General features: G+C 42.0%; 1 protein-coding gene across 1 annotated transcript; it reads right to left on the bottom strand.

Moving 5' to 3' along the window:
- Nucleotides 1-5,020: 5,020 nt before the first annotated feature.
- COQ3 (coenzyme Q3, methyltransferase) lies at nt 5,021-11,648 on the bottom strand. Its single transcript, XM_083856747.1, has 7 exons — nt 11,550-11,648; nt 10,623-10,746; nt 10,099-10,251; nt 9,834-9,933; nt 8,023-8,265; nt 6,681-6,840; nt 5,021-5,304 (listed from the first exon to the last, which is right to left on the bottom strand). Exons 1-7 carry the CDS (start codon nt 11,644-11,646, stop codon nt 5,099-5,101), a joined length of 1,083 nt encoding a protein of 360 aa, XP_083712873.1. The 5' UTR covers nt 11,647-11,648; the 3' UTR covers nt 5,021-5,098.
- Nucleotides 11,649-13,698: the final 2,050 nt, after the last annotated feature.

Here is a 13,698-nt window from a genome sequence, read left to right as displayed (position 1 = left end):
ATTTAATGTCTGCAGGTTGTATGTGCATACTCCAGCTCAGGAAAATAAACACTGTATCTTTTTCTCTATCTCCTACTATTTAAAGTTTTTATAATACAACTACCATACAAGGCAATGTTAGCAATTCAATCTCCAAGTTATTTTGGGATTGTTTTTTGGTTTTGTTTGTTTGGGGTTTTTTTAACGTACCTCATGAGAATCCAACAGAGATTTCAGATTTTTTAATGGAACGTTAATGGTCTTCACAATCCTTTTAGGAAGAAAAAAATATTATATCATTTTAGAACAAGTGACTATTGATCATATTGCTGGGGTGACTCCATGAGGGAATACAAACACAATAAAATGGAGATCAAAGTATATACTCTGAATCCCTAATGCACTGAAAGGTGGCTGTGCAATTAATGCTTGTGTAAGTCAAGACAGGTCAGGTGATTTTACAGTCTAAGTGAAATCCCAGCCCTTCCAGCTAGAATATAACATGACATTTTATATTGCTTCAGTGGAACACATGTCAATAAAAATAAGGTTTACTGTCAGCACAAACTTTAGGTGATTAGAATTTTGTCCTATAACCTGCAGAGCACTGTGAAGGAGAGATCTGTCTGCAACTCATGATTAGGAAGTCACCACCTTTCCTTCTAGGAGCTCAGCAAGGGTGGAGGCATTTGGAATGGGGCACTGGAGGTTAATGTGCAAAAAACAAGTGGGAGGCTGTGAACACCTGAACTTTTATGCTTCAGTCTGACACAGAACCACTCTCCCAACCATCAGTAGTTCCTCTTCAAAGGCACACTAGAACCAGACTGCCCTTTCTACCTCTACCTCTACTTCACATTTCTCCTCTCCATCAGAATCATACTTATCTCCCAGGCATCACTCATACTTCTTCTATTTCTGGCTTTCCAATGCTCTCCCCCATTACAGGTACTCCTGGGCACCTCTCAAACCCCTTCAAATACAGTATCAGCACCCACACAGTAATTAATGTTCTGTCTCACTTTTTTCCCTCCAGTCTGCTTCATCAGGCTGTCTAATTACAGACACCAAGTCTTCCAGCTTCTCAACTTCTAGACTACATGGATTTATTCCTATCAAGCATTTATTAAAAGTGTACAGAAAATAAGTTTATTTGTTTGTTGCCTTTTTTTTAATTAAAGCTGAGATTTCAACAAAGTAAAAAACTTCAGAAGCCATTTTCAGAAAAACTTCCAACAAGATATTCATTATTCTTATCTCAACTCACAGCCACTGCACAATTCCTTTCCCACTCCTTCCTCTCTTTTTTTCCATCTCTGAGGGACCTGACACAGGGTGTTAGTGGAAATGTAAGGAAAGAAACTGGCAAGTCCTGCAAAAATGGCCATGAAATGTCACTGGACCACAAAGGAACAATAGGCAATAAGATAGCATAATGAGAACAAAGGAAGCTTCAAGCTGTATTTTTATTTAAAAAGGAGATTAAATGCAGATCTCCTCTGAGGCTCTCATACTACTCCACTGGGCTTGAATACAATTAATATTTCAATTATTATCTGAATGTGCTGTTCCACAAGACAGTCTGAGCCAGCCTAAAAGCCTGTTGCCCCTCAAGGAGCTGTTCTGTCCCATCTTCTCCCTGTCCATTTATTCCCAGTGTTTACCTCCCAAATGGCACTAGTCCTCCACAATGGGAAAATTCAGCTCCCTGAACAGCACAACCACCAGCAGCATCCCGGGGAAACATAATAAAAAAAAGGAAAGAAAGAAAAAAAAAATTACACCTCAGACAAGAACCAGTCTGAGCAAAGAGCTGGGACTGGGACCATGTGGAGCAATGTGGGAGAGATGAAACAACACAAGCCAAACCACAGCTGAACAGCTGAGACCACCCAGAACACCATTGTTTGCTCTACTGGATTTTTTTTTTTTTTTTTTTTTTTTTTTTTTTAGGATCAGCTTCTTTTTCTGATTTGTTTTGTTGCAGGAATAAATGGCTGGTAACAGGAGAGTCAAGGATATACAACTAGAAATAAACACAGAGGCTAAAAAACCAAGCCCCAAATACAGTTTTTTCCCTATCTCAAGGCAAGAATGACCTCTTGCCTCACCCCTACTGCTGGGTGCATGCCTGCTGCAATAACATTGCTTTTTTCACCTCCTACCACCACTGTTCCTGTAAGCATTGAAGCTATGGCTCCATCAACATGAACAAGTTGCAAACTGAGAGACAAAAGATTTGCAATTTTATTGAATCTAAATTCTGTCCATTTCAATAGCATCTATGAAATTTCTGCAGCAGCTGGGCTAAGAGGAGTATGATAATGCTTTTCTATGCACTGATTTTAAAATAAAGGTTTCTAGAGCACAAATGCATAGTACATGTTCACTGCACAGTACTGAATTTGATTACACTGTACGAAAAAGGTAGGGATGTAAAACACTAAAACCAGTTCACAAATGTAGGATATTTTTTTACTGTTTCTTATCTCATTAAAATGATGTCTACTGCATTCTATTATTTCTGCATTAAAACAAGGCTGTTTTAAACAGGGATGAAATATAGCCAGAATAATTAGGATAATCCCCAGAAGAAAACTGAGGGGTAAGGACTGGGTATGGAGCACCTGAAGATATACTAGAGGTACAAGTTGTTTTTCAAGCAGTCCCAACTCAATTGTCCACACTGCTCTCAAAACTCCTGCACTGACAGGGTTCCAATACTCATGTAGGAGCAGAAGATTAGCTGTTTCTGATAAAGTTCTTGTCAAAACCAGAGGCATCCATGGTCCATGTGCTTGTTGTTTAAATGCCAGCCATTGTTCATTAGGTACAGGATCCCCCTTGTGAGCTTGGACAGAGAAGCCAGGCACCATCAAAAGCTTTTTGTCCTATGTGCAGTAGAAATAACAGTGAAAAAAGCAAAACAAAACACCCTTTCCCTAGGTGGTTCACAGTTTAAGGAAGTAACAATATGCTTTAGAGTTGGACTTAATCCTTGTGTGTCCCTCTCAACTCAGAATATTCTGTGAATCTATGAAGTGAGGAAAAACAGGATGAGAAAGCCAGGATAACAGCTAGTCACACAAACATCTGGACTTAGGGCTCTTAAATAAAACAAAATCAGTTCTTTCTATGCCAGTTTTATAACATTATTTTTATTTCACTTGATAAGTCTCTAAACAAATCAGTGGAGGGGGGACTGCCTCTTGGGGGATGTTTCTTGTTGGCTACCTCAGGAATCTGTCCAGGTCTCTGCTTTTCAGAGCTGCTGGCAAAATTTGAAACAAGAGTCATCCAGTTGTAGTAACTTTGATTTTGGTGATTTGGTTAGAGGAACTCACTGGAACCACATGGTTTAACATGCCTGAACACAGTTAGGAGCAAAGACCACTGGTTATCTCTTTCAACTCCACATTTTCTTCCAGCATCACTCCTTTCCTAAATGCTGTGCACCACACTGCATGCATGACCAATAGAGCAGAGACTTCTTTCCAGAAGAAAGGCAGACAGGGAATGATGTATTCCTCCTGTGGACAGGATTAGTGAAACCACTGATGAAATGCTACAGCCAGTTCCACTGCCATGCTCCAGAAACAATGTTTACCACAAAACTTTATGTGAACTCAGAAACTCACATGTAGTGGTAATAGCTGTACAGATAATCTCAGACCACTTATCCAAGAGAATATTAAGGGGTGACAGCTCAAAACTGTAGCTGATAGAGGTACTTAAGTGTAAAAATGAGGATGTTAAGACATCACTGGTGAGTTTCTAAGGTTAGACAGTTTCAACTGATGAACCTTTGGAATGATTTATTTACTGGCACAGTGGCTTCTCCATCACTGAACTCTTAACATGACGAATCTTCTTCTCAAAGCCAAGCTATAGCCCACAGAAATATTATGAAGCAGAACTTATTCATGCTTATGGAAGCAATCACACCAGATACTACTTCTTAATCTTTATTACCTATGAATTACTATTATTTCCATTATAAATTAACTGGGCATCATCAAATCCATTGGGAAAATCAGATCTGAAGGCAACATGCAGATTCAGTAAAGCAGGAAGAATGCAAATGTGTAAAAAATTTAGTTAGCCCACCACACCTCTACTAAAAAAAATTTAGTTAGTAGGAGAAATGCACAAGCAACTAAAACAGGGAGAAAAAATAAGAGGGGAAAAAGAAAGAAAAACATTTCATTTTCATCCCTGCAAACAAAAACAAGTCATCTTTCTAGCTGTGCAGAAGCTGAAAGAAAAAGGAGAAAGAAGGAAAGAGATGCAGTCATAGACACACACATGACACTTCATTTAGAAAGTTCTGTTTCATTGTAAATGACTTTTCCTTACCTGGGCTCTAGAACATTAAGAATAAATAGGTACGGCACATCAGTTATAGGACAGACTGCTAATGTGTCATTCTTCTAGCATGGAGCTCTGGTGGCTTAAAATTTTACCTGCAGCTTCTCTTTATTTGGGCAGAGGGAGAAGGTTGAATAATAGGCACAGATACAAGTATCTTTATGGTGAAGGGGCTTTGACAGTCTCAGAGACTCTTCTTCCATTTCGGTTACCTCATGCCAACTGCAGAAACAGCAAGACTCAACAGTAAAGGCTTGCCTTTTTTTTTCCGCTCAGGAACAAAGGCGTACTGCAGAAAAAAGTGTTTATAGATCTGAAGTGTTTCATATATTTTTACAGAGTTGAGTATCTTAAATATTTAAGGCATTTTATTTATTGTACAGCATTGTGGTCTTTAACTCACTCTACATCTATGCCATTATTCTATGAAGATCTGAGTCCCAGCAGGACTGAAAATGCCACCACACAATAAAGCTTCCTCCAAGCTACCAGCAGAATAATTTGCATTTCCCTGTCCAACAATTTGAAACTACTTTCTCATGAAAATACTTATTCTTTAAAGCTTTGCTCATTTCAATCTTAAAAGATTCCTGAGATAACGAGCACTTGATTTTTTTGCCCTAAATATTTGGCCAAAAACAGCGCAAAGTATTATTGACGCAAACAGGAAGTCTGTTGTTAGCAAAGGTTTTATTGTGTCCATGTGAGTAAAAGCTCATTTTCTGTTCTGGTGACAGTCCATCACCACACGTCAGACAGGGCCATCTGGGGCAGTGCCAGCTGTGCCAGCTGTGGCTGATGGCTGTTGAATGTCCGTCTCTGGCGGGGTGTCTGTGGGCTGAGCCCCAGCCTTCACTGCGTGCACCGCGTAGTTCAGGCTCATGCTCTCTGTCCAGCTCCAGGAGCCCGAGAGTGGATTATACAACATCCCTTTCACCGTCTTGACCAAAAAGCCATCTAGGAAAGAAAGGAGCCATATAATGCAACGGATGTTCTTAAATATTGTAAGTCACTGCAACATCAGCCAGTCTGAAACATGCTTCTTCCTCTGGGCTGGGGAGGAAGCTGGCCTTTGTCAGACACTGCCACATGCAGTGTCACTGGCATCACTGGTGACAGCAGGTCCTGCTCCTGCAGTGGCCACAACAGCTCTGTGCCAGGCCATGCACCACCAGCAGCTACAGGGCTCTGCTGAGAACCCCAGCCTCACACCTCCTCATCTGGCTGACTGGTAATGTTTTCTGTAGGTGGAGACATATGCTTCAGATTGACATCACACACTCCAGTATCAAAATCTGAGCACATCATGGCAAGGATTCTTCCAATTTCCTTTAGGAATGTAAATATGTAAGAAAGAGGCACGTGAATGCCGTCAAGGACTCAGTGCAAATACAGAGTGATTTACTACTCCTGGCTGAGCAGCACTCAGTTCACTTCATGGATCTGCTGAGTCCCAGCAGGATACAGGATGGAAGGCAGAAAACAAACACCCTATCAAAATAAATCACTCCACTGCACCTGCTTCTGCTTTCAAAGGAAGAACTGAAAGAACCACCGGTATATGAACCAGTATTAGTCATATTCCTTATGGCATGACTACAAAGTGCCAGTAAAAGACCTTGCCAAGATAATAGTTCCACTCATACTCCAGTTTCTTTGCAGTGAACTAGAGCAAAGTGAAATATTTGGTGAGAGGGTTTTAAAACATCTGTTGTGAAGGAGGGCAATAGGCAGAAGTGCTTTGTCTATTTTAAAAGCAATCAGGGTAATTTAGTTAGAAATAATTAAAATCAGTATCACAGAGTTTCTCAAGAACTGACTAATAAATTTGTGGTAGGTTTCATCTTCACATTTTGGAAGGAATCTTTTAGTAACATAATATGAATAGAGAACATGGAGCAGCAAACCAAAAATAAAAACACCTTCTCCCAAAGGAAAGGCAACAAACAATGCAGTGGCAGCAATGCAGCCCCAGAGTGCCAACACAGTTATTTCCTCAAACCTGACCTAGAGCTTATGAGCCACTTCAGAGCATACCTTCTGTCACCAGAACACAATGGAAACCATTGGAATTTATTATTTGGGCTATTAAACAAAGGGCAGCTGCAACAGTGATTTTGTTCAAGTCATCACTGCATTCTTAGGATTCCATTTAATTTATTTTATGCAAAATCCAGCAAGCAGCAGTGTCTTTAAACCAGGAATGATACTCTTAATATATGACTGTTAACTCCAGCAGGAAAAGCTGTGTATTGCTGTCAGCACTCACCCCACCTAACTTATGGACCATCTGGATATCTCTGTGCATTCCCACCATCTGGCCTGAAACTTACTTGATTCCAGGAGGTGCTCCAGCTCTTCAGGGGGAATGAACTTCTCCCATTCATGTGTTCCTTCTGGTACAATCCCCATTATTTTTTCTGCAACCACAATTCCCAGGACATAGGACAATTGTGTTTTATTGATTGTCGTAATGAATAAAGACCCGTCAGGCTAATTAAAATATTAAAATGTTCAATTAGAAGAATACTTCAGTTTTTTAAATTGTAAATTTAATCACATTAAGACAAATAATTTGTCTATGTCAAAGTCTACATGATGCACGAGTAAGAAGTAATTTCATCCCAGGATAGGTAGTAATAACATAACGAGAAAGAATATAATGTTCTAACAATATTTCTCAGGAATCTTCAAAGAATCAACATATTCAGGTCTTGGGTGGCCTAAAAACTATTCCCTAACCCGAAGAACACCTAGAAAAGTCACTTACAATACTTCCTGCCCAGGAAATGGATAAATAAAAGGTATTGAAGCATATACAATATCTATCATTAAAAAAACCCAAAAAACAAAAACCCAGTGAAACAAAAAAATCAAAATAAAACCACAACTCCTTTTTTAATTGAAACCACAGTAAAATGTGAAATGCTTCCCTAATTTTTGAGGCTGCTGAATGCCATGCCATGCTTGTTTTAATAATTAAATAGACAAAGAAACAAAGCCAGAAACAAATTCTAAGTTCTTAAAGGCCTGTTTGTTAAAAAGAAGGAATACTTTCTTTGTCTCTAGCAGGCTAAAAAATTAGTAGTGCATTCTATTGAAATAATTTCTTCTGATGACCAGAAAGATAAAGAGATTAAAGAAAAGCTCCCAACTGTGTGCTGAGCCTACCATCCTCCTTAGCAAGTGAACTAGTATCAAGACGAATAACCACCTGATTATCTCCAAAGCTTAACTAGGAACTTTAAAAGCAATCCAGGATCTTATCTGGATGTGATGCTAGTGCTGGAATAAAATCTTGTGTCAGAAACATCTTTACAGAGTTCCCATGCAGTCTGAGCCACAGCTGTCCATCAACAGCAGGACTGCCACACTTTCTTTCACCTGAGTGAAATCAGATGCACCCAGATTTCTTAAGGTCCTGATGCAGTGCAAACCTGCAATGCTAGGTAATGCCTTAATGCTTTTCTGAGGCTGAAAATAAATTTCCCCTAACTGTGGTTATTGAATTTTGGAAGATGTATTTGCATAATGGAAAAGAATGGAAGGCACTTGTGGAATATACTTCTGGACTTAGTGGAGAAATGTGTGCAGATGTGTTTTCACACCCCTTCTAAAAAGCCAGGAAAAAAAGAGAATAAATATTCCCAATAATGAAAGCAAAAACTCTCTTACCTTTAACACCTGAGAGCAACACTTGATAAACATTTCAAGGTCAGCCACATGCTCCACTACTTCAGAAGCTACAATTACATCAAAGGTTTCCATAGACTCTTCCACAATCTCCTCCAGTGAACTGGACTTGTACTGTATTCTCTTGGCCAGGACCGGATCAAATGACTTGTGCCGATCTGCTGTTCTAATGTTGTCCTCCACAGGATCAATTCCAGTAACTGAAGCTCCCAGTCTACCTAAAGGCTAATAAAAAAGAGTGTAATTTATTCTCTGCATGAAAACAATTTACTTAAAGGTTTCTGAAACTTTGCAATGTACATAAAAGATGCAGAAAGCATCAACACAAGACAAACAACAGTAAATTATGAACTCTGATCTGGCAGTTGTATTTTAAATGCTTATTAAAGCAAAAACATGCTTAGATTTGGGAAAGGTGGTGTTAATTTTCTTAGAAAATTATATAGTGGACTATACATCCATCTAAACTGTCCTTTAGAATCATTTGTTCTCAATCCATTTTGTTACACCAAATAAAGATTTCTTCCACTACTACTCCGTGATAGAGGAAAAACGAAGGGGGAAAATCAACACAGTAATTAAGGGGGGGAAAACAATGCTGTATTTAATTACCGTCATTACTTTCTTCAACATCCACCTGTAATGGTAAATCCTCATATCTTTTTAATGGTTACTTAATATATGATTATCTCTGTGACTTTCTCACTGCTGAGAACTAAACACTGATGTTTACTAGGATAGCATCAGCCTTGGCTGTCACTCAGGCTTCTCCAGTGTCTTCTTACTCCAAGGTTAACACCCTAGTCATCACCTCTTCTGAAACTGAAACAGGCTGCAGAACATGACCACATGTATGATATTCCAACCTGAAATTCACCAGTTGTTCAGCCTGAGAAGGTGATGCAGCACACAGGTTTTGCCAGCATTGTTGGAGAGACCCTCTCACAAGACTACAAGATTTTGCTCAAAATAGGAGAAAAAGCAATGAAAGAAAACATGGAAGAGATTCAGGTCCCTTTGTAACACCTCACTTCATATCCTGATGAAGTATCCAGAATAAGTCAGACAGATCTGTAATCCTAAATTCACAAACCATCCCTGGTCTATTGATGGGACACAGCACTGTTCAGGGCCTGTGTGGATAGTGTTCCACCCCAAACAGTAACTCCTCAGTCCCAAGTTTGTGCAGACTTCTCTGGAAGCCACTGTAACATCAGTCCCTGCACCACAGCAATCTCTACTGACACAGGAGAGGTATGATTTGGGTGCCTGATGTTATTCCATACATTTCCCATGAGATCAAATCAAAGGTGAGAATCCCCACCCCATGTAAAACACTGAAGATAAGCAATTCAAATAAATGAACATGTAAGAACAAGTCTTTAACAAAAAATACTTATTTGGTAACAAGGATGTCATGATTCCAAGTATTCTTGCCTAGACTCATAAAGCAAAAAAAGAAAACAAAGAAATATTCAAGGACGTTTTCATTGTTCTTCTCTTCTCCTTTACTTTACAGTGCTTGAAATCTTATTTTCCTGATAGAGAATTTCAGAATTTTAGAATTTCTCATTACCAGCTCCCTCATTCTCTGTAAACCACCACTACTATGCTAACCAAATATTCTCTGGGTTTTTTGTAAGAGTGCACTGCACTCTACTCAGTAACTAACATATCATAGAAGAGAAAAGGGCCTCTTTGGAGGATTAGAAATTATGCAGTGTAATTAGTACAACAATTCAAATACCTTGCACGCCTTTTAACAAGGAAACACAGAGCACACTGTTTCTTACCTCACTCAGCAGTCCTCCACCGCAGCCCACATCCAGAATCTTGATTCCAGAAAGTGGATTTCCCAGATGGTAATTACTACTCATGCTCAAGAGAGTATCTCTGAAAGAAAAGGGATGTGATTAAGGTCAAACCCACAAGGTACTTCAGCAGATGCAATATGTAGTTATCTAAAGTACTGGTAATTGGCTTTTTTTTTTTTACAATATTTTCTGAGGTCATGCAGAAATAGTACATATTAAAAAAAGTCTATCTTCAAAACCATACCTAATAAATGGCACTCTAATATCATTCATAGAATGAAGGGCTGCATATTCTCCTTCTTCATCCCACCACTTATGTGCAAGGAGCTGGAATTTTTTCATTTCCTTTGAATCCACTGATGAGTGTGAAGTGCTGAAAAGTCTCTTCACAGTGAACCTAAATAATGAAAGCTTGAATGTCATTAAGACAACACTAATATTTCATGTCAGCTGAAATATGGGAAAAACAAATACTGCATTGGAAAATGCAAAAAGGTAAAACTCATGTTTCTTTAGAGATTCAAGTTACTCTTGTTTAGTAGCATACAGATATTACACATTGTATGGGTAACACATCTTCCCAAACAGATGGCTGCATGCCTGGAATTTTTCAGTTGGCAATTAGTAAAACAAGAACAGGTCACATCAAACATTCAAACATGTGAGATATAGAAACAGCTCCATGTGACACTGTCACAAAGTCAAATTAAATTGTTACACAAAAGGGCAGCCCTTATCACACAGGGTTATTTTAGATGCAATACTTACATGTTGCTTTTCTTTTCAGTCAGAGAGACAGGGAAGGTACTACTGGATTTCAGTTGTCTTTTCTTGTTGAAGTCCTGAAGGACACCTCTCAGACCTGTCTGAAAAGACAGACCAGCACGGTCATCTGCATAAATAAAAGGCAACAAATGGAAAACATCAGCTTTACAAGAAGTCAGAGGCAAAACATGTAGTTGTAGGAGTGTTGCTCTAGCACAATACTAACCATGCAAATCTTTGGCACATCTGCCCACTATTGTACTTAGGGAGCTGGGGATTAAACAGAAAAATGTATTCTAGTTCACCACCCTCGCACTCCTTAAATTATGTACAATACCACATTCAGAGACTGAATAGAACAGAGCTTTTTATGCAGCTGAAATGCTTCAGTTAGTGTCAATTTCCCCAAAATGTTTACCCTGACCGTGAGCTGTGCACACACACAGACACTCCCAGCAGCGCTGGGTTCATTATGTGCTGGAATGAGCCATACACAGCTGCACACTCATTTTGCACTGTACACACCGCTAAGGAAACTTAGCAAAAAGCCCTCCCGGAGGGTGCACACCCAGGCCAGGGACAAGGCACTGCAGGTGCTCTCCGCTCGGGCTGGGCCGACGCGGGGCTCTCGCTCGGTTCAGCTGCCGCCCGGTCACCGGCAGCCCCCGAACCACAGCCATTCGCTGCACCCAGAGTAACCACCCGCTGAAGATGGTTTCTGGCCGCAGTGAGCGATGGAGCGACCCAGACGCCTCTGGACGGCAAAGGAACACCACCCTCCCGCGGGCCGGGGTGCCGCAGACACAGGCCCGGGCCCACCGCCGGCGGGAGCTCTGCGGGGCCCGGCTGAGGGAGGCGGCGAAGGGAAGCCCCGTCACTCCGTCACGCCGCCCCTCCCGCCCGCTGTCCCGCCCGCCCGGCACCGCTCACCGCGGGCAGCCCCCGGCAGCGCGGCCGCCGCCCGCCGGCCCCGCAGGGCGAGGGCGAGGGTGAGGGTGAGGGCCCGGGCCGCCCCGCCGCCCCGCATGGCCGCCCTGCCCCGCCCCGGTCCGCCGCCCGCCGGGCCCGCTGCCTCGCCGGGAGGGGCGGGAAGGTTCCGCCTGGCGCCGGGAGCGGAGTGAACGCCAGCCCTACGCCGGCACTTATCGCACTTATCCCAGGGCTTCACCGGGAGCAGCTCTGCTTAATTGTGCCCCCTCATCCCCGTGTCTCCGAACACGAAAGACCCGCAAGCAGAGGCTCGTTCCGATGACACAGCGACGAGCCCACAGCTCTTGGTCCCTTTCGTTACCAAGGGACCAAGCACGGGAGTCCTGGCTCGGGAGGGGGCAGGCTCAGGAGGGAAGCGATCCCGGCAGCCGGCACGGCGGCTGGAGCAGAACCTCTGCCCCCTCACGGGAACCCTCCAGGCTGGCCTGCCATGCCATGCCATGCCGCTGTCCCTCGGAGCTGCCGTGTCACGGCTGGCAGATGAAGTCCAGGCTACGGCCGGGAAGGACAAGGCCGCCTTCCCCGCTCCCCCGCAGGCGCTGCTGCCCTGGGCCCCGAGCTGAGGTTCAGGTGGGCGGCCCTGGCAGTTCAGGGCTGACGCACACATGTTAAAGAATTAAGCCAGATTTTTAAATGAAGAGTTTTCTGACACTTTATTGAGCTGCAGGTCCACCAAGAATGCCCAGTGAAACCAAAGCTGTCCGGAAGGCAGCAGTGCAGCACAAGGCACAGGTGAGCCGCGGGAGCAGAGCTGGCAGCGCTCCCGTGCCCGCCAGGCAGATGATCCCAGGCTGGGTGCCCTGCCCGGCTGGGCAGATGCTGCATCCGCAGGCAGGAGGCACGGCTCGCACAGAGCCAAGGGCAGGAGCATCCTCCAGGCTGCGGGAAATTCGGACCAGTATAACCAGTCCTGGCTTGACTTCCCTCTAGTGCCAGACTGCCTTATGAAATAACCTTGCTTGGTACTACAACACTCCCTGTTTGAAATCTGCCTGTTTACAGGTCTCCTCTAAATACAGTATAATTCATGTAGTAAAGTTTGGATTATTTTCTTTTTAAAGCTAAATAAGGACTACTGAAAGGGCTCAAAAAAGCTTGTCTCAACAGCAATTAAATATATGGCAAACCTGCTTAGTGTGTACCTGCCTCACTTTTCTACTCACCTGCTTTCTAGCCAACAAAGCTCACAGAGCACTGGCGTTATGGGTCACTAATAACACCTCAGGGCTACTGAAAAAAACAGAGCTCCAACAAATCCTTGATGCTAGGATAGTCTCCTTAAGAGACAAAACTAAGCCTTCCTTCAAAGCACGCATCCACATATTATTCAACTTTATTATTTGTCATTCATTCAGCAAAGCAATCGCAAAATCTGAGTGAGAGAGCAAACCTTATGTTGCCATTGCTTTTATATTTGTGATTTTAAAATCGGTTACAAGCCAGTAAATACATGCACATTGGCACCATATTCTACTTAACAGGACAAGCTTGTTTGAAACTACAAGTGTAGCTATTTCATGAGACAGTGCATCAAGCACAGAATAGTTTTAGTTACTGTGCCATATTTCAAAGCACATGTAGTTGCTCAATCTTTAAAGTCAGAATATTTACTCAACTACTCTTATTTGGCCTATCCATGGCCACAGCTAATTCTTGTTCTAACAAAGTGTAGCAGGCACCTTATCTGTACATATGGACACTGGTTGTATTCACCTTCAGAACAATGTGCATGGAAGTCATGATTCATTTGATTCCACACCATCCCTCATTTATTAAAAAAGTTTTCAAGAGAAATGCCTCCAAATGTCATGTTGCTGTATGACATTCAAAATCCTATGTAGTGCTTTTCTGTAGTGCACTGAAATGTTTTTGCAGCATTTATTTTAAAATTATACATTCCCATTTTTGTACGTATTTGCAGATTTTAGGATCACTTCAGATGTATGGAATTAAAAAGAGCAGTTGTTATTTTAGCCTTTTCTGGTGAAAGACATTCCTAAGGGGAGTTTCCAAAGCCCGAAGAAGTTCAGTGTATGTGATGCTGACAAGAGTACCAATGTGTATTTAATTATTGAGTGATGAGTAGGCC

The sequence above is a fragment of the Zosterops lateralis genome, assembly GCF_965231275.1.
Source record: "Zosterops lateralis genome assembly, chromosome: 3".
NCBI classification, from domain to species: Eukaryota; Metazoa; Chordata; class Aves; order Passeriformes; family Zosteropidae; genus Zosterops; species Zosterops lateralis.
Note: the sequence above shows the minus strand (reverse complement) of the source record. Positions and strands in the feature narration are given on the sequence as shown.

Coding starts and splice junctions, on each gene's coding strand:
- COQ3 (XM_083856747.1), bottom strand. CDS start 11,646: ATGCGGGGCGGCGGGGCGGCCCGGGCCCTCACCCTCACCCTCGCCCTC. Junction 8,266..9,833: donor GTGGAGGACTGCTGAGTGAG/GTAAGAAACAGT, acceptor CTTTTTTATTAG/CCTTTAGGTAGACTGGGAGC. Junction 5,305..6,680: donor GGAGCACCTCCTGGAATCAA/GTAAGTTTCAGG, acceptor TTTCTTTCCTAG/ATGGCTTTTTGGTCAAGACG.